Source organism: Mastigoproctus giganteus, chromosome 2, assembly GCF_048544385.1.
Source record: "Mastigoproctus giganteus isolate SK-2022 chromosome 2, ASM4854438v1, whole genome shotgun sequence".
Lineage (NCBI taxonomy): Eukaryota > Metazoa > Arthropoda > Arachnida > Uropygi > Thelyphonidae > Mastigoproctus > Mastigoproctus giganteus.
Genome location: NC_143576.1, coordinates 175,986,188 through 176,008,583, shown reverse-complemented (window position 1 = coordinate 176,008,583; position 22,396 = coordinate 175,986,188). Strand labels below are relative to the sequence as shown.

General features: G+C 38.4%; 1 protein-coding gene across 4 annotated transcripts in view; it reads right to left on the bottom strand.

Annotated features, from left to right (window-relative positions):
• Nucleotides 1–22,396, bottom strand: part of LOC150089770 (presequence protease, mitochondrial) — a 284,476-nt gene that overhangs the window by 103,663 nt on the left and 158,417 nt on the right. For 3 of the 4 annotated variants that reach the window (XM_090389648.1, XM_090389650.1, XM_090389651.1), the window contains exon 16: nucleotides 8,745–8,874. In XM_090389648.1, the coding sequence (XP_090245774.1) occupies nucleotides 8,745–8,874 (130 nt within the window). The remainder of the gene's footprint in view (nucleotides 1–8,744; nucleotides 8,875–22,396) is intronic. The other variant, XM_090389649.1, reaches the window with a different exon arrangement.

Genomic DNA, 22,396 nt, shown 5'->3' with positions numbered 1-22,396 from the left:
AAGTCAACCATAATAAGATATTGCACCTGATTTCCCACCCCATCTGCATGTAGAGAGCCTTAACACACTCTTCACAACCATCTGGTCTGTAGATAACTCCCATTCTCATTATACCTTTGCTTCCAACTAACTCACATTACACAGTAACTCAAGATTCAGCGAAAACTCTATTCATGCTCAGATTGCTTTTGATAAGAAGCATGACACCACTACTCCTTCTACTTTTCTTATCTTAAATACATTATACAAACCATAATGGAACTCATCATCCTCAATTTCCAGGTGGCCATGTTTCTGTTAGCCTTATTATGTTAGCATTAGTTGTCCTAACCAGGAGTTCGAACTCACTCATTTTGTAGACAACACTCCTGAAAGCTCTTTTCATGCTCGGGTTGCTTTTGATAAGAAGCATGACCACCACCCCTTCTACCTTCCTTATCTTAAATACATTATACAAACCATAACGGAACTCGTCATCCTCAATTTCCAGGTGGCACCATGTTTCTGTTAGCCTTATTATGTCAGCATTAGTTGTCCTAACCAGGAGTTCAAATACACTCATTTTGTAGACAACATTCCTGACATTACTGTAGACAGAGCCAAGAGTAAGTATTGTTCTATGTTTTACTACCCTGACACATCCCTTGAAGTAACTAAGGCTAGTGTCCTTAGCTTTATCTTCATGCTCATCTGAAACATTGCCACTCAGAAAATCTTGCCTGAAAAGATTGTGGAATTCTTGTGGAAAAAAACAAGAATTCTTGAAATGTGTACAAGTATTACTTTGACCCATATTATCAGAAAAACACAATATGTCTATATCACCTTTCTCCCCCAACTAGGGTATCTTCAATGATGGCAAAAACCCTTGTACCACCTTTGTTCAAATGAATGCTGTCTCTACAAAATAAATTCCTTCTACCTACAAGTGCAGGTGATTCTGATAAAAATCCTCCCTTCCAGACTTACTCAAGTCTAGAGTTAATTCACAAGGCTTTCAGCATATAATCCCTCCTATTGTGCCTGGGCAGAATTGCAGATACATACAATTTGGGGTAGAATTTTTCTCAGTGTGGTCTGTGCTTGTTAACAGAAGAGACTGCTTCTACAGGGATGGGATACACTTAAATAGAAGGGGGTGCAAGAGTGTTTGCTGATGCTATAGAGACAGCATTAGGTGGGTCAGAAAACTGCTAGCTTTGGGGGATTCACAGATTAAAAGGTTAAAAGTAGCTGCACGTGAAGGTGATTCTTGCACTGCTTCTATTAGAATGAGCAGTTGCCTGGAGGACAGGGTGCTGGGAGTCATCACAAAACAAATAAATACATGGGCTGTGTTAGGGCAACTAAGAATATGAATATGAATTTATTTACTAAAAGTATAGTAAATAAATTTGATGAATTTCAAGTGATGGTCAAGACATTAAAGGGGGATGCTGTTGGAATTTCAGAGAAGTGGTGCAGAATTGGAATTTGGGGAGTACAATGTGTACAGAAAGGATAGACAGGATAGGAAGGGAGGAGGGGTTATGCTGTTAATTAAGAAAAACATAAAATCTAAGGAAGTGCATCCATTTGACATAGATGGACAGTGCAATGTTCAGTTAGTTTGGTGTTACATAAGCACTAGGAAAGCAAAAATGAGAGTAGGAGTGTGTTATAGGTCTAATGATTACAATGAACAATTATACAGAGAAATAGAATGGGCCAGTAAATCAGATTGTGTTATAATGGGGGATTTCAATTTCAAACATATTGAACTTTTGGGTTGGTCATTTGTACACCAGCAAGACTTTTGTGGATTTATTGGATGATTATTTTCTGCAGCAGCATGTTCAAGAGGCAACCAGAGAGGGTAATACTTTTGATCTGGTTATCAGCAGTGATTTTTTGTGAATTAACAATTTGTAGATAAAGGGACTACTAGATGCAGTGATCACAGTGTACTGATTGGGATTTACTTAAAGATATAATTACCATCAGGGGTAAATGGGGCCGACCGGGCTAGCCGAGTGGGTAAAGTACCTGCCCGGCAACCCAAAGGTCGCGGGTTCGATTCCCGCCTCGGGCTTGGATCAAAGTACTGCAAAAACCTTGGGAGGTGCAATATGGCCACAGAAGCCGATGCGCCAACAACTACCAAATCAAAAAAAAAAAAAAAAAAAAAAAAAGGGGTAAATGGAAGGGTTTTTTGCTTCCGTAAAGGTGACTACAGTGGTCTCAGACAGTTTTTAAATTCTGTACAGTGGGACCAACTGATGATGTTACCAACAGCAAATTATAAGCAGGAAACATTCAAGGAATTAATTGTGGAAGCTGCTAATAGCTTTTCATACTGATTAAGAAATACTGTTCAAGGTTTAAGCCTAAATGGTTGTCAAATGAACTAATGAGACTCGTGGCAAAGAAGAAAAATGCATGGGATACATATAAATTATCAGACGACACCGAAGCCTATGGCAGATATAAGCTAGTCTGTAATCAAGTAACAAAGGAGATTATGTAAGTAAAGGCAGATTATGAGAAATCTTTGGCAAAGGATGCTAAGAAAAACAATAAGGACTTCTTTACTTATATAAACTCTAAAAGGAATCAGATTGGTCCACTTGATATCGATAGTTCGACTGTTGATGACCCTGCTCAGATAGCTAACAAACTGGATGAGTATTTTGCATCTACATTCACACATGAGGAGTTATTAAGGGAGGAAAATGCCAGAAGTTTATCAAACAGTAACAAAGTGCTTAATGATTTTGTAATAACTGAGTGCAAAGTGGAGGAGAAATGTAAGTTAAACATAAGAAAGGCACTTGAGGTGGATGGGATCTATCCAGTTATATTAAAGGAGGAGGCAAAGGAACTAAGCAAACTCTTAGCCATAATTATGAGAGCATCCTTGGATTCAAGGGAAGTCCCCACGGACTGGAGATGTCAATTAAATTGTACTTTTAACTATATATATATAACGACTTAGAGTACAAACGTAACAAATAATTAATACATAACCTGATACAGAAGTTATATAAAGGGAACTCGTAGATAACACTCGATACTGAAAAATAAATATAGCGTTATAACTGTGTTAAGATACAAGTTTAAGGTTTTAATTTTGTTCTGAAATTGTAATTTTATTGACATTAAATCGAAATCATGACTCAGACCAGAGCAGCAAAGCAAAAGGCTCAAGCTAATGGGAGTGCTGTGGCTCAGGGGAGAACTGAGGGGGGCAGTTGCCCTCTGAATCACAGCCTTTTAAGATGCACTGTTTGCTTGATGTTTGCGGAGCAATCGGGTACGGGACATGATACTGCCATGGGGGATGTCTTTGTGTATGCACGATGCAAGGAAATTAGGCGACAACTCAGCGTTGTTATGGGCCTATATGAGACCTTGAAGGACAGGGTGGATGCCCTCGAAGGAAATAAATTGAGGGCCCATCAAGCTCTCAGCTGCCCACATCAACGCCAGAGCTTGCACTTGGTCATCTTGCAACACAGAGGCAGCCCCCAAGGCAGAATGCGCTGGTCCCACAGGAACTAGTAGTTTTTGGTGACTCTATTGTCAGGGAAACGGGGAAATGCTTTGTAAAAAGGATAGGTGGAACAGGACCAGGGTATGTCTGCCAGGGGCAAAGGTTGATGACGTTGTAGAGCGAATATCATCTTTTAAGGGCACAAAAGGTGATATAGTTGTACACGTTGGCACTAATAATATTAAGAGTAGGAGACCGGCACAATTACTTAACAAGTACAGGTCACTGTTGAAAAAAAGCCGTGAAGTAAGGTTGAATTTGAAAGTGTCTGCAATTCTGCCCAGACACGATAGGAGGGAGTATATGATGAGAGCCTTGTCGATCAATTCGGCCCTGGAAAGATTGTGCAAGGCTCAAGGGGTAGAATTTTTTTCAGCCTGGACTGTACTTGTTAACAGGAGAGATTGCTTCTACAGGGATGGGATACACTTAAACAGAAAGGGTGCAAGAATATTTGCTGATGCTATCGAGGCAGTGTTAGGTGGGTCCGAAAACTGCTAGCTTGGGGGGAGACAAAGACTAATAGATTAACAGTAGCCACTGGCAGAGGTGAAAGAGATTCTTGCACTGCTTCTATTGGAATGAGCAGAAGACTGAAAAACAAGATGGATATTTCAGAGACTGCTGGAAGTCATTGCGGTACAAGTAAACACATGGGTTGTGTTAGGGTAGCTAAGAATAGAAACAGGTGCATGTATACTTGCGTGTACACCAATGCTAGGAGTTTAGTAAATAAATTTGATGAATTTGAGGTATTGCTCAATACATCAAAGGCAGATATTGTTGGGATATCAGAGACGTGGTGTCACACAGATATAAGGAATGCAGAACTGGAATTTGGGAAGTACAACGTCTACAGAAAGGATAGACAGGATAGGAAGGGAGGAGGAGGGGTTATGCTATTAGTTAAAAAACACATAAAATCCAAGGAAGTGAAGCCAGTCGACATCGATGGACAGGGCAGTGTCGAGTCAGTTTGGTGTGACATAAGCATAGGTAAATCAAAATTGAGAGTAGGAGTGTGCTATAGGACTAATGACTCTGATGAGTATAATAAGATACTGTACAGGGAAATAGAATGGGCCAGTAAATCAGAGAGTCTTATAATGGGGGATTTTAATTTCCCAGATATTGACTGGAATTTGTGGGTTGGTCACTCACACACTAGCAAGGCTTTTGTGGATTTATTGGATGATTGTTTTCTACACCAGCATGTTCGAGAGGCAACTAGAGGGAGTAATACTCTTGATCTGATTATCAGTAGTGATTCTTCATGCATTAAGAATCTGCAGATAAAGGAACCACTAGGTGGCAGTGATCACAGTGTGCTGAAGTGGGATTTACTCAAGGAGGTAACTACCACCAGAGGTAAAGGGAAGGGTTTTTTTGCTTTCGTAAAGGCGACTATGATGGTCTGAGACAGTATTTAAATTCTATACAGTGGGACCAACTGATGATGTTACCAACAGCAAATTCAAAATGGGAAGCATTCAAGGAACTAATCTTGGAAGCTACCAGGCTTTAAATACCAACCAAGAAATACTGTTCAAGGTTTAGGCCTAAATGGTTGTCAGATGAACTAATGAGACATATGGCAGAGAAGAAAAATGCATGGGATACATACAAATTAATGGGTGACATGGAAGCCTATGATAGATATAAGTTGGTCTGTAACCAAGTCACAAAGGAGATTGGGCAGGCAAAAGAAGATTATGAGAAATCCTTGGCAAAGGATGCAAAGAAAAACAGAAAAGAGTTCTTTACCTATTTAAACTCAAGAAGGAAAGGGTTGAATCAGATTGGTCCACTGGATGTTGATGGTTCAACAATTGAGAATCCTGCTCAGGTGGCTAACAATCTAAACCAGTATTTTGCATCTACATTCACACATGAGGAGTTATTAAGGAAGGGGAAGGTCGTAGGTGAAGTAAACATTGGCAGTGAGCTAGATGATTTTCTAATAACTGAGAGGAAAGTGGAGGAGAAATTGTTGAGGATAAACATAAAAAAAGGCACCCGGAGTGGATGGGATCTATCCAGTTATATTAAAGGAGGCAGCAAAGGAAGTAAGCAAACCCCTAGCCATAATTATGAGAGCTTCTTTGGACTCAGGGGAGGTACCCATAGACTGGAAATGTGCAAATGTGACCCCAATTCACAAAGGAGGATCAAAGGGTGACACAAGTAATTATAGACCTGTTAGTTTAATTTCGGTTCCAGGAAAATTAATGGAGGCACTGGTTAAAGAAGCATTGCAGGATCATCTGGACAAGAATTCAGTTATAGCTCAGACACAGCATGGTTTTGTTAAGGGCAGGTCTTGTCTGACCAATTTGATTGGATACTATGATGTAGTCACAAAAGAACTGGATGCAGGGAATAACTTTGATATTATATATTTGGATCTTAGAAAGGCTTTTGATACGGTTGTGCATGGAAGACTGCTGCACAAATTGGAGCAGTGTGGCATTGGAGGCAAATTGCTGCTATGGATAAAGGGATGGTTGAGTGGCAGAAGACAGAGAGTGGTAATCAATGGACACTGCTCAACGTGGACTAATGTTATTAGTGGAATTCCTCAGGGTTCAGTGTTGGGTCCATTGTTGTTTTCTGTATTTATAAATGATAATGATGATGGTATATCAAGCTTAATGTCCAAGTTTTCAGACGATACAAAGGTTGGCAGAGTTGTTAAGGACACTACTGATGCTATGCTGCTGCAACAGGATCTGGAAAGGTTGAGCAGATGGGCTGAGAGGTGGCAAATGAAGTTTAACATTGACAAATGTAAAGTACTACATATGGGAAACAATAACCCCAGATCAACGTATCAACTCTGTGGTACTACGCTGATAGTGGTAGAGAATGAAAAGGACCTGGGGGTAATTGTGCAGGCAGATATGAAGTTCTCTGAGCAGTGCAGACGAGCTGCAAGAGTAGCTCATCGTCTTGTCAATGATATGCAGGAATTTTTCTAGCAGGGATAGGGATGTGATTATTCCCTTGTATAAGGCATTGGTCAGGCCACACCTCGAGTACTGTATACAGGTCTGGAGGCCTCATTTCAAGAAGGATGTAGAGCTGCTGGAACGAGTACAGAGAAGGGCAACAAGATTAGTGAATGGAACAAAGGTTGCTCTTACGAAGAAAGGCTTAAGTTTTGCAAATTACAGAGTCTAGAGACTAGGCATCGGCGAGGTGATCTGATAGAGGTGTATAAGAGGAAGGACAGATGTTGGATAGATTTGCGGAAATTTGCCTTTAGCCAGCGGGCAGTTGGTTTGTGGAATAGACTTCCATCACTTGTTGTTGAAGTTGATAGGCTAAACAAATTTAAGGCTCAGCTGGACAGGTATTTCGAACGAATGGAGGGGTGAAATGGGAGTAGTGGTTGTGTTTTTTTTTTTTTTTTTTTGGTTGATGCTGAATAAGCTTGCTTTCTTGCATCATATGGCTCTACTAATGCTAAAATGGTAATGTGCAAATGTCCCAATTCACAAAGGGGGATTCACTAAGGGTGACACAAGTAATTACAGACCAGTTAGTTTAACTTCTGTTCTGGGTAAAATAATGGAGTCACTGATTAAAGATGCTTTGCTGGATCATCTAGACAAGACCAGCAATAATTCAGACAGCATGGATTTGTTAAGGGCAAGCCTTGTCTGACAAATTTGATTCGATACTATGATGTGGTTACAAAGAAACTAGATGCAAAAAATAATTTTGAAATCATATATTAGGATTTCAGGAAAGCTTTTGACAGTGACAGGTAGACTTGTTAGTAACTTGTGATATATCAGGCAAAGAAAAATGTGTGAACATGGAAGACTACTGTACAAATTGGAGCAGAATGGTATTACGAATAGGTTGCTATAATGGATAAAAGGGTGGTTGAGTGAGAGCAGACAGAGTGGTAATGAATGGACACTACTCTTCGTGGACTAATGTTATTAGTGGTGTCCCACAGGGTTCAGTGTTGGGCCCACTGTTGTTTTGTATATTTATCAATGATATTGATGAAGGTATATCAGGCTTAGTGTTGAAGATTGCAGATGATACAAAGGTTGGCAGGGTTGTTAATGACAGTAATGGCAGTGTGCTACTGCAACAGGATCTAGAAATTTTGGGCAGATGGGCTGAGAAGTGGCAACCGAAGTTTAACATTGACAAATGCAAAGTACTGCATATGTGTAGAAGTAATCCCAGAGGAACGTACCAACTGTGTGGAACTATGCTTAGGGTGGTAGAAAATGAAAAAGGCCTGGGAGTAATTGTCCAGTCATATATGAAGTTTTCTGAGCAATGCATACAGGCTGCCAGAGCAGGTCATGGGGTTTTGTCAATGATATACAGGAATTTTGCTAGCCAGGAAAAGGAGGTGATTATCCCTTTGTATAAGGCAATGGCCAGGCCATGCCTTGAGAACTGTGTACAGGTCTGGAGGCTTCATTTTAGGAAGGATGTAGAGATTTGCTTGAGTGTGTACAGAGAAGTACAACAAGATTGGGGAGGGGAATGAAGGGATCCTCTTACCAGGAGAGGATTAAGTTCTGCAAATTGCAGCAGCTGGAGAGTAGGCACCTGCGGCGAGGTGATCTGATTGAGGTGTATAAGGTCTTGAATGGGTTGAGCATGCTGAATCGTGATTAGATTCTTCTGCTTGCTCAGATTACGAACCTAAGGGGCATAAATTCAAATTGAGTTAAGACAGTTGTAGAATAGATGTGTGGAAATTTGCTTTTAGCCAGCGGGTGGTTAATTGCTGGAATAAACTTCCACCTGTCGTTGTAGTTGATAGATTAAATAAATTCAAGGAGGAACTGGACAAACCTTTAGAGGGAATGGTTGTGTGATTTTCTTCTTTTTTTTTGGCTGATGGTACATAAGCTTTCTTGCCTCACATGCCTCTATAAATTCAAATTGAGGAAAGATGGTTGTAGGACAGATGTGCAGAAGTTTGCCTTTAGCCAGCGGGTGGTAGATTGCTGGAACAAACTTCCATCTGACGTTGTAGAAGTTGATAGCTTAAATAGATTCAAGGCAGAACTTGGACAAACATTTGGAGCGAGTGGATGGGTGAAATAAGGGTTTTTTTTTTTGGCTGATGCTATATAAGATTGCTTTCTTGCATCATTTGCCTTTGCTAATGCTACTAACTCCAAAACATGTTGTTCATGCAAAGTGTATTATTAAAGAAGGAAGTATTACATACCATGTAACAATATTAGTAAATAATGGAAGACACATTTTTAAGTCATCTGGAAAATGAGGAACATCAATCAAAGCTCTGAAGTATGTAATTCCATTGGTTGGTTGTTCACAAAGTTGAACAGTAACTTCTCCTTAGAAAACAAAAAGACCTTTTAAATATTTATTAATATTAAATATTTTTATATTAAAATATATTATTTTAAATTTCTTAAAAACAGAATTTTTTTTTTAAACCAAGTAAATCTGAAGCAGATTAGTCACTTAGCCTCTTCAAGTCAGATAGGTGCATGTATAAATAAATGCAAATTTTTGTTTAGGGGAAAAAATATCTAATATTAATAAATATTAATATTTATTAATATTAAATTATATTACCACTCCTTTTAACAATTAAAAAATAGGGATTTCATTATCTATCTTTCATAGGGGAGAGGATCAGTAGGCATCCTCTTTCCTTTCCTTACAATTAATACACTAAATAACTTTATCATTGCAATTCCATTATTCAATAATAAATTTAAAAAAAAAAAAAGTATATTGAAATTTTGTATAGATTTTACTTAAGTACTAACAAGTGCTCATCATTTAATGCACAGTAAAATCATTCATAAAAATTGTGATTTTTACCATATTCTAAATATTCTAGATATTATACATTCCATTTCTCCTGTGACTAATTCTTTTTTGATGTCTGAGTATATTCTTGAGAAGTATTGGGCATTACAAAAAATAAAAGAGAGCAATAAATATAATCATGGTTTCAGCAAAACATGGTAAATTTGTTAGTAACTTGTGATATATCAGGCAAAGAAAAATGTGTGAAACGATCCTGGAGTATATCTACATAGGCAGGAATTTTGTAGTGCCCATAAACCACAGAGGAAAGGTTAAGCTGGTTTCAGGTTTTAGAATAAGGTGGCTTGTAATGATACCTTGTTCATTAGAAGCCTAAAGTGATTAAAAATTATATTTTCACTCCAGAGAAACTTCCAATTCCACACCCCCCTTCTATTGTAATGTGATACTCTAGTATATTTAGAAACTACTGAAGAACAGATAATGTTCTTGAAGCACACTCTGAATGTTTATAATTTCTGATAACACTCATTTGTTGCTTATACCAATGCACTACATTTTGCATAAAATCACACAGGTTTATTCATTTATCATTCAACCTAATGTATAGCTAAGTAACAGAGCACATTATGTCATTTGATATGAAGCGAGATATTTTTTAGGCAGGTGGCAGAAGGTAATTTTCATTGAATAGAGTAGAGGTATTCGATAAGTACAGCATTTATTAGTACAGGGCATGATATGGGTCTTCTCCCTTAAGAAGAAGAATGCATGTTTACTTTGTAAACATGCATTCTTTTTTTTTTTATTTTTTTGCAGTGCAAAAACACATTCAGTAATAGATATTGCAACTGGCTTGCATCCAAATCTCCAGGTTCATTTTCTGCTGCACCAAAGCTTGTAACAACTGTAAAGCAGTTATTAATCAGTCCAAACTAGATTTTGAACAGGCTAAGAATAGAAAACTTGCTTCTTGTCCAAATGGTAGTCAAGCATTCTGGTCTCTTAGCAAAGCTTGGCTGCAACTTTTGCTCACTGCTACTCCCACCATTGTTAAAACCTGATGGTTCTACTGCCACCCCAACTAAAGATAAAGCTAATCTGCTAGCATTCTAACTCTTGTATTGATGATCTTGGTAAACCACCTCCTTCAATTCCCAGTACACTCCATTCAATGGCTCCTGTGGTCTACCATCAAAATGAATTTGAAGTTTTGATGACAAGAAAACACCAAGTCCTGATGGTAATTCTCCACTTGTTCTCAAAACCCGTGCTCTTGAGCTTGCCCCTATCCTGTGTCACTTTCTTATTCCACTGATATTTTTCTTTCTGTGTGAGAATTTACTTATATCCACTAGTTCCCAAAAAAAGAGTGACAACCTTCCCCCCCCATTCTGTTATCATCCCATTACACTTATTTCTACTCTTTCTAAAGTAACAGAGAAATCAACTAACTGTCGACTCCTAAACTATCTAGAAACCTTCCACCTGATCAATGTTTACCAGTCTGGATTCTGTCAGTGTTGATCCACTGGTGATATATTGGCTTATTTTACTCACCTATGAACAAGTTCAATGGAAAAGTTTGGTGAAACTGAAGTAGTTGCTCTTGAAATTTCAAAGGCTTTTGATCATGTTTTTCATAAAGGTCTTCTAAATAAGCTTCCATCTTATGAATTGTTGACTGTTCTTTGTAATTCGGGTATCCAGTCCTCTCTGACCACTCACTACTGGTGATACAGATGGCTCTCTGCTTCTAACTTTTTCATTAATGCTCCTTCAGTTCAGTTCTTTCCACCACCACCCTTTTCCTCATGTATATTAACAACCTTTTTCCACTGATTGCAAATCTTATCCATAGTTTTGCTGATGATGGCATGTTGCATTTCACCTTGCAGTTTGAGAAAACTTGCTTGTACAAACAGCTTCAACTTCTCAAATATCTACTACCAACTGCTTAAATGCTGATCTCCAGGTAATTATCCAATGGGGCAAAGATAACTTAATATAAATCCTTCTAAAACTCAGTCATGTCTTATATCTCTCAGAAAGGATTCTTCTGCTTCTATTCTATCTTCAGCAACACTCAGCTTTCTAGACAAGATCACATATCTCTATTAGAGATTATCCTGACCTCTAATCTCTCTTGGAATAAGCACATCACAAATATTGTTTCCTCTGCATCTAAAAAACTGAGTTTCTTTTTCACTGTCACTTTTCTTCTTAGTAATAGTAACAGTATTTGTCATATAGTGCAAGGAAGCCACAGGCTTTTGCTGAACTGGCTAATTTAAAACCTTCAATGGAATACGGCATCAAATTCTTGTTTATGAATTTTTGAATTATATCTAACGATATCCCTGGAGTGATGTATATGGGAACGATGAAAATAGATTCACTATTGAATTTGCACAAAGATCCACAAATGTCTCCAATTTCATCTGATACCACTGTCACATTGCTGCTATTATGTTGTGCAAAGATATGTGGTGTACTGATAGTTGAACCTTCACATTGATAAATCGCAACATCACCACTACGAACATCCGACCTTTTAAATTGAGTCACACATTGGAATGGTTTAAGTAATATATGTTCATCATTATATGTGTTCATCATTGGTAGAGGTGAAAGAGATTCTTGCACTGCTTCTATTAGAATGAGCAGAAGCCTGAAAAACAAGATGCATGGTATTTCAGAGACTGCTGGGAGCCATTGCGGTACAAGTAAACACATGGGTTGTGTTAGGGTAGCTAAGAATAGAAACAGGTGCAGGTATACTTGCGTGTACACCAATGCTAGGAGTTTAGTAAATAAATTTGATGAATTTGAGGTATTGCTCAAAACATCGAAGGCAGATATTGTTGGGATATCAGAGACGTGGTGTCACACAGATATAAGGGATGCAGAACTGCAATTTGGGGAGTACAACGTCTACAGAAAGGATAGGAAGGGGGGAGGGGTTATGCTATTAGTTAAGAAACACATAAAAACCAAGGAAGTGAAGCCAGTCGACATCGCTGGACAGTGCAGTGTGGAGTGAGTTTGGTGTGACATAAACATTGGGAGATCAAAATTGAGAGTAGGAGTGTGCTATAGGCCTAATGACTCTGATGAGTATAATAAGGAACTGTACAGGGAAATAGAGTGGGCCAGTAAATCAGAGTGTCTTATAATGGGAGATTTTAATTTCCCAGATATTGACTGGAATTTGGGGGCTGGTTACTCACACACTAGCAGGGCTTTTGTGGATTTATTGGATGATTGTTTTCTACATCAGCATGTTCGGGAGGCAACTAGAGGGAGTAATACTCTTGATTTGATTATCAGCAGTGATTCTTCATGCATTAAGAATCTGCAGATAAATGAACCACTAGGTGGCAGTGATCACAGTGTGCTGAAGTGGGATTTACTCAAAGAGGTAACTACCATTAGGGGTAAAGGGAAGGGTTATTGCTTCCGTAAAGGCGACTACGATGGACTGAGACAGTATTTAAATTCTATACAGTGGGACCAACTGATGATGTTACCAACAGCAAATTCAAAATGGGAAGCATTCAAAGAACTTATCTTGGAAGCTACTAGGCTTTACATACCAACTAAGAAATATTGTTCAAGGTTTAGGCCAAAATGGATGTCAGATGAACTAATGAGGCATATGGCAGAGAAGAAAAATGCATGGGATACATACAAATTAACACATGACACAGAAGCCTATGATAGATACAAGTTGATATGCAACCAAGTTACAAAGGAGGTTAGGCAGGCGAAGGCAGATTACGAGAAATCCTTGGTAAGGGATGCAAAGAAAAACAGCAAAGAGTTCTTTACTTATGTAAACTCTAGAAGGAAGGGGATGAATCAGATTGGTCCACTTGATATTGATGGGTCAAGTGTTGATGATCCTGCTCAGGTAGCTAAAAAACTAAATGAATATTTTGCATCGACATTCACACATGAGGAGTTATTCAGCGAGGGGAATGCCAGAGGTGTATTCAACTCTAGCAGTAAGCTACAGAATCTTGAAATAACTGGGAGTAAAGTGGAGGAGAAACTGTTGAAGATAAACACAAGAAAGGCACCCGGGGTGGATGGGATCTATCCAGTTATATTAAAGGAGGCAGCAAAGGAAGTAAGCAAACCCTTAGCCATAATTATGAGAGCTTCCTTGGACTCAGGGGAGGTACCCAGAGACTGGAAATGTGCAAATGTGACCCTAATTCACAAAGGAGGATCAAAGGCTGACACAAGTAATTATAGACCTGTGAGCTTAACTTCTGTTCCAGGAAAATTAATGGAGGCACTGGTTAAAGAAGCACTGCAGGATCATTTAGACAAGACTTCAGTTATAGCTCAGACACAGCATGGTTTTGTTAAGGGGAAGTCTTGCCTGACCAACTTGATTGGATACTATGATGCAGTCACAAAAGAACTGGATGCAGGGAATAACTTTGATATTATATACTTGGATCTTAGAAAGGCTTTTGATACTGTTGCACATGGAAGACTGCTACACAAATTGGAGCAGTGTGACATTGGAGGCAAATTGCTGCTATGGATAAAGGGGTGGTTGAGGGGGAGAAGACAGAGAGTGGTAATCAATGGACACTGCTCATCGTGGACTGATGTTATTAGTGGAGTCCCTCAGGGCTCAGTGTTGGGTCCATTATTGTTTTCTGTATTTATAAATGATATTGATGATGGTATATCGGGCTTAATGTCCAAGTTTGCAGACGATACAAAGGTTGGCAGGGTTGTCAAGGACACTACTGACACTATGCTGCTGCAACAGGATCTGGAAAGGTTGAGCAGATGGGCTGAGAGGTGGCAAATGAAGTTTAACATTGACAAATGTAAAGTACTACACATGGGAAACAGCAACCCCAGAGCAACGTATCAACTCTGTGGTACTACACTGACAGTGGTAGAGAATGAAAGGGACTTGGGGGTAGTTGTGCAGGCAGATATGAAGTTCTCTGAGCAGTGCAGACGGGCTGCAAGAGTAGCTCATGGAGTATTGTCAATGATATACAGGAATTTTTCCAGCAGGGATAAGGAGGTGATTATTCCATTGTATAAGGTGATGGTCAGGCCACACCTAGAGTACTGTATACAGGTCTGGAGGCCTCATTTCAAAAAGGATGTAGAGCTGCTGGAACGAGTACAGAGAAGGGCAACAAGATTAGTGAATGGAACAAAGGGGTGCTCTTACGAAGAAAGGCTTAAGTTTTGCAAATTACAGCGTCTGGAGACTAGGCACCAGCGAGGTGATCTGATAGAGGTGTATAAAGCCTTGAATGGTTTAAGCATGCTCAATGCTGATGGGATTCTTCCTCTAGCTCAGAAAAATCACCTGAGAGGGCATAAATTCAAATTGAGGAAAGACAGATGTAGGATAGACGTGCAGAAATTTGCCTTTAGCCAGCGGGTGGTTGGTTGGTGGAACAGACTTCCATCCCTTGTGGTGGAGGTCGATAGCCTAAATAAGTTTAAGGCACAGCTGGACAGGTATTTTGAACGAACAGAGGGGTGAAGTGGAAGTGTGTTTTTTTTTTTTTTTTTTTTGGCTGATGCTGCATAAAAACCACGTTTCACTTAACCACGTTTAAGTGAAAATCCAACCACGTTTCACTTAATATCAATACTTTGGATTGCTGTAAGATTGTGTCCGTTTCGATATCTCAAACATGGGCCTGTAAACTTTGTACATTCATTGACGATATAGATATACCACTTCGTATGAAATCTTGCATTTCATCCTGGAGAGACGGTAGCTTATTATTTTTAAGGCGATCGAGTTCAGCACAAGTTCTATATTACTAGTAGCTTTGTCATGGTGAAATGTGAAATTGTCATGGGGATTTGTAATATATAAACCTTGCAATGAGGTCACTCGAGATAGCGCCATATATACAAGTTGCTGTTGATGATCTTTCTCATAATTATATACAACTTTGTCGAAGGTCCTTCCTTGAGATTTATGTATAGTCAAAGCACAAGCACATACTAAAGGAAATTGTGTACGTCTACATGTTAATTTCCTATTGTTCTTGAATGGAATCATAGTTGATCATTTTATAATAGGTGCAGATTGACTAGGTAAATGTTTATCTTTCACATATTGTTTATAACGAGATTGAAGGTTATGTCCTATTTTTGACTCAGGAAATTTCATCGATACTCTAACTGTTTTGTCGTCCTTAAATTCGAAATATACTAAAGTACCGATTGCACCGTTTACCAATCCACTGACCATATCTATATTTGTAGTAATCATGTACGGTTTTCCTTTCAATAATGGTAGGATGTATGGAAGTCCTGCAGTTTCAGTCACTGACATTTTATGAATTTTATTTCGCATAGTTGCTAATTGTTCTTCAGAATGATATCCGTGGTATAAATCTTGTGCAACCACTTCATGGGTTTCATCTGCAACTAAAGCATTTGTAGATTTAAATGCAATTTGCAAATTTTCTGGATAAGCATTCACATAATTTTCATTGCCATGTATAGCAAATGTTGGAAAGTTACTCCATGACAATCAGATCTACGAAATTCACCGTACTTGTACTTCATTCAAGTACAAGTACGGTGCGATCATAAAAGGAGTCATTTTCAATCCATTTTTAAATTTTCATGCATGTCCCAAATATATAGCTGGAAAAGAAGGTTCTTCTGCATGTATATCAAATATGAAACTTGTTGGAGATGATTTCTGACCCGGTGCTATACAAAAATATTTATCTCCAGACCATAATAATGTTTGTTGTTGAATTAACAATAGTTCATCATCATTGTTAACAGGTTCCACAATTTCATCTGAATGTTCCTGTTCACTATCATCATTTGTCCCCAAGAAATCGTCACTCACTTTTATGCCATAGAATTTATACAAAGGTGAATTTATCAAATACCATAACCACATTTTCACTATTTTCTTCTGCACACATCCTTGTAAATATTTTTATCTTGTAGATGATGATTTATGTATGAGTCTTTGTTTTATATGTACATTAATGGCATAATCGTCATCTAATTCTCTAGGTAACTGATGAACCATCGTATCTACACTAACTGGTACATTTATTACGTGTCCAATATTGTCCATGTTCATAACACAAATGACGAATTTGCATAAAGGGTAATCGTGGTGATATCAAATGCTCAGTTACAACATCCAGTGGAGGCAAATGGGTAGGATATGTTGGATATATAAATCGATTTGACGTGGCCATAGTTGGTATTCGTCCCTCTTTTAATGAAGTATGAAATTCATTTTGAAATAATTCATATGAAATTGTTGGAAATGGTTTCAAATCTAATTGAAACCATAAACGATCACAAACACTAAACCCAAATGGGTTTTTGTACGCTAGTTTTTCAAACTCATTGTCAGCTTGTGTAGACACTATAGGGATGTAATCAGGAATCTCATTATTAACCACTTCTAATTTGGTTTTTTTTCGTGCACGATATGCCTTCATTCGTTCTGCTGGAGTTTTAGATTCCTGTTAAGTTATTCAGGCATAGTAGAACTTTGTGGTTGAATTTCATTATGATTCGGAATAGTTTGAATTTCTAATTTCCTTTTCTTCCGTTCACGATATTCCTTCATTATTTCAGCTTGTGTTTTTCTGGGTGCAGTTTGAGAACTCCCAGACATAACGAAACACTCTTGTTGAATTTCATCTGGATTCACATTTCTGTCCAACTTCCCTTTCTTTCTTTCACGATATTCCTTCGAATGCTGGGCTGTAGATTTTGGCACAGTCACTCACATATTAATCATTACGCTGATATAACAGTATAATGTACCGCGTCATTTCTCAATTGTACTTGTTGCATCACTGCATGCAACAAGTACAACGCATGCGCATTGGGTTTCGTGACGATTTCTAGGTAAGGTAACACTTTTTTCCAAATAACGCCGGTAAAATATAAGAAAACACAAATTATATGCCTCCCTCCTCACACAGGTAAGTATCCAGTAGACCTTTGAATTTATTCAAACTGTCAGCCTCAACTACCCACAATGGCAACTTGTTCCAAATATGAATGACTTGTTGGCTAAAAGAAAACTTCCTACAATCTAATCTAAACCTCAAGCCCTGCAATTTGAATTTATGACCCTTAGTTCTGGAATTGTGTAGAACAGTGAGAATTCCACCCTCCATTTTACTAAATCCTCTCAGAGTCTTATCCAGGTCACCTCTGAGGTGCCTGGTTTCCAAGCTTATTAGCCCAATTAATTGGAGTCTTTCCTCATATGGTCGTCCTTCTGCTGATCTCATCATTCAAGTTGCCTGTCTTTGGACCTTTTCAAGAAGTTTGATGTCTTTTTTCAGATGAGGTCTCCATACTTGAACACACTATTCCAAATGTGGTCTTACAATTGCCTTATACAGTGGGATTAGGCATCCCTATCTCTACAGGATATCGTTCGATAAATCATTGATAGGACACCATGGGCTTTTCTCGCTGCCTGTTTACACTGTTCAGAAAACTTCATCTCTCTCCATATTTTAGCGTCCAGATCCTTTTCCCCTCCCCTGTTTTTAATTAAACCTCACCAAATGTATAATTCATTTGTGGGTTGCTATTCCCCAAGTTTAAGATCTTGCATTTAGCAGCATTAAAACATAGCTGCCACTTCTCTGGCCATCTTTGAAGTCTGTTCAAGTCATCCTGAAGGAGTGCTGCTTGGCACTGATTGTTAACGACTCAGCCTATAGCCTATCTTTAAGTAATCTGCAAATTTTGACATCACACCTTCTATCCCTTTATTAAAGTCATTTATGAAAATGAGAAACAGTAATCCAAGAATGCATCCTCGAGGGACTCCACTCCTGATGTTACACCAACCTGAAGAAAATCCATTAATCACAATGCTCTGCTCTGCAGCTACCCAGCAATCCTCTATCCATCTTAGAGTTTTACCAGTAATCTCAACCTGTTCAAGCTTATACAGCAACCTCTCATGAGGGACTGCATCAAATGCTTTGCTGAAATCCAAATAAACTATATCAAAATTGGTCCTTAAATTGAGCTCATGAGTAACTGTGTCAAAATAGATTACTATATTAATTAAGCATGATTTACCCATAACAAAGCCATGTTGTGTGTCCTTCAGAATAACAGCTATTCACTCTGTACAAATCTCACATCTGTGCTTTTTTTTTTTTTTTTTTTTTGATTTGGTAGTTGTTGGCGCATTGGCTTTTGTGGCCATATTGCACCTCCCAAGGTTTTTGAAGTACTTTGATCCAAGCCCGAGGCGGGAATCGAATCTGCGACCTTTGGGTTGCCGGGCAGGTACTTTACCCACTCGGCTAGCCCGGTCGGCACACCTGTGCTACCATGGAATATTGTTCCCACATCTGGGTGGTGGCCTCAAACTCTCTCATGCTTATTAGACTCTATGTAGAAGAGGACAGTTAGGTTAATTAACAGCTATTCACTCTGTACAAATCTCACATCTGTGCTACCATGGAATATTGTTCCCACATCTGGGTGGTGGCCTCAAACTCTCTCATGCTTATTAGACTCTATGTAGAAGAGGACAGTTAGGTTAATTAATCACCCATCTCTTACGAAGTCTCTCCACTCTATGTCTCATAGATGTTTTGTTTCTGCTGTGTGTCTTTTCTATAGATACTTCCATGGGCAATATTCTTCTGAATTGGCTTCTATAATTTCCCCTCTCTCCTCTGAAGTGGTCCTAACATGTGCTGTCAACATCCAGTCAACCAGTGAACATCCTTTTACTGTCCAAATTCAAATTCACAGAATCAACTTTTCTTCTTTCATATTTATTCCTTCAATCATTTCTTCACACACACTTCATGAAAATTAAACAAATGAAATGAAAATTTCACATATTGCCTGAAAATTTCAACAAGTATCTTCTTTCATTTTTTTCAACCTTCAACTCATGCACAGTACTAAGTAACATAGGGTCTAAAGAAAAAAAAAAAAAAATAAAATAAATAAATATATATATATATATATATTGCAGTTAAAGTGTACCAGGACTGGCGTCAAAATGGTCAAAGAACAACCAGATAGCAAAAGGTTGATGTTAGAGGTGAGCACCGGGTCCGATGACTCGTACAGGTGAACAGGCACAGCACTGTTGAAGAGTTGACTATCCAATACAACATGGGCCAACCTGGAACAATATCTGTCATGACCATGCGTCGCAAACTTGCATGTATGGGATATACGAGCAGATGACCCCTACTGCATCCTGTCCTAACCAAGGTTCATCGTCATAAAAGACTTGCCTGGTGCAAAGAGGGTGCAAGCTGGATGTCAGAAGACTGGAAGAAGGTGTGTTTATCATGTACAGATTTGGCGTCAACAACATAAGGCTCTTGATCCTCGAGGGATCAAGAGGGATCACTATGCACGGTATCAAACGTCAGGCCAGTGGACACGGTTGTATGGCGTGGGGCATGTTTCACTGACAGGAACTTGGACCCCTGGTGCATGTGGAACAATGTATCAGTGGTCTCTGCTATCATCAATTGCTTGCTGACTGTGTATACCCTGCTATGTTACACTTTTCCCCGAATGGCGATGGTATCTTCCAAGATGACAATGCGCCGAGCCATCGGGCACTTGTGCAGAAATGGTTTGAGGAACACAGTTCTGACTTCCAGCATATCGATTGGCCTCCAAACTCTCCCGATATCAATCCCACAGAGCACTTGTGGGACACTATGGAAAGGCATATCAGGCATCTGGATACACCAATCACTTCCATACATGCATTGCTGACTGCATTACACACAGCCCGAATGCTTCCGACACCTTGTTGAGTCAATGCCACATCAGATAGCTGCTGTACTGAGGGCAAAAGGAGGATCTACGAAGTATTAGGTAGGTGGTCATAATTCAGTGATCACTCAGTGTATATTGAGTGCTATATAGAATTTAGAATTATGCCCACTGATGATTGGCTACCCAAGGGGGTATTAAGTTTTATAGTCATTTGCATTTACTTTTTATTTTTATTTTTACATATTATAATATAATATAATAACATTACTCACTTAAACACATGAAGCATACTCCCAGACCTATGTCCAGGGTCCTACTATAGGAACGGGTTCACAACCCCAGACTACCCGAGTATGCTTATATTCCCCTTCTTCCTACTACTTTCTACCGTTCTTACTCTCTTAAGTATTTTATTTCTTGTGCACAATTAGGTTGACTGAAAGCAATATCGAGATGCTATTTTTCTGCTATCACTCGCTTTTTTTTGTCTCCAACAAAGTCTAGTCTTTTTATGCTACTTTGTCAGTTTAATATTTTTCCTCTATCCTGGGTTGTATTGCTTCATTGGTTTAATTGCCGACCTTCCCATCACACTATGTAACATTAACTTTAATTCTGACCTACTTACAGCCTTCCCCCCCACATGTGGGGTCACAATAACATGTTATAAATACTTCGGGGCCTAATTCTTTTGAACACCGACACAGCTCATCTTGGCAGTTACTCCCCTCTGTCTATCTCCTAGACACCTGCTTGGCACCACAGTAAATTGTCTTTCTTTGTCTTGGTCCTTCATTTTAAATTTGCTCTTACTTAGATTGCAATTTTCTTTCCTTTTTCTTTTTGTGTTCTTTGGTCTCCATCGAGTTGGCTATGAAATACAGCCTTGCATAATGTGAGTTCAACAACGAGTTTTTCAGTTACCGCTATTTGAAAAAATTATACCACTTTTCACTTTACGCAATGCAAATTTTCAGCTAAAGCGATTTTTTTATGTGACAGTTGAGAAAGATTTGAATCACATGTTAAACTTAACGCGCATTGGATGGGCAATAAACAAATGTTTGCCTGCTGCCCACCTCAGTGTTTTCCATCACCCATCAGAATAAGACATGTTACTTGTTTGTCTCCCGCTAATAAAGTCAATGCAGACTTGCATTTAAAAATTCAAATTTTTAAATGAGACAGATGAAAATGTTACCGTGAAAGAGATAACAGTAAATGAGCTAGTTGAAATCTTTCATAACGCAGAGAACCTCAAACAAAAGGTTGGAGGAAATATTTGAACAGTCAATGACTGTTCAAATATTTCCGTAACATATTGTTTCTTCATTGTGTATTTTATGTCAGAGGTGCCCAAACTTTTGTGGTTCGTGGCGCCCTTAGTATCTCAGTAATTTTTTCACAGTGCACCTAGACAAAAAGAAATACCTAACAGTTCCGTTTATTAAGTAGTTAGGTCCAAACAACTTAATAAGAAATGTTGAAACTGTGAACTACCTTGAGATAGTAGTTCGCACAGTGTCTGACAGATGTCGAGTATCACTGTGTTTCCCTCGAAATTTTAAAATATTCCGCGGTGCACAGTTTGGGAACTGCTGTTTTATGCAATAAACATTTAATTCCATAATTATTTTCATTATCTTTTACATGGTATAATACAGTTAAAAAGTTATTTAAAAGGTATTTTTAAAATTCTTTATGGACATTCCTGAAGTAAAGGATCAATCATAATTTTTCTTATTGATTATTATATTCAATTAACGCGTTTCCGTTTTGCGTGATGCGCGCACGGGATGAATTAATTGCATTAACTGAGGTCAGCCTGTATACGTCGACTTCTTACTTACCGCCATATTTTATTTAGTTTCTGCACGCACTTTTTCAACTCAGTTTCATTATTTTAACCATGTGCTACGTATATTTCATATCAGAAACAGAGGCATTACTTCTTGCTGTATTTCTTTGTTTTTGGCTGCTGACCCTTGACAAAGAAGTTAAAATCATCGGATCTATAGCATTAAGTACTACTGTTAATATGTTACTTTTATTTTTCAGGTACCTAATGATTTTTTCCATTGTTACTACTTCCGGTTTTGCCAACTTTTCTCCATTCCATTATGGTCGTTGGGTATTTTCTAGTAGTGCCCCTAGTCCATAAACCATCCTATATATTGCTAAATATAATGCTTTATTTTGCTGTAACCTTTCACTACAACCTCTTATTATTAATACATTATATATATAATGTATGAATTAATGCATTCATACTTCATACATGTATGAATTAAAACA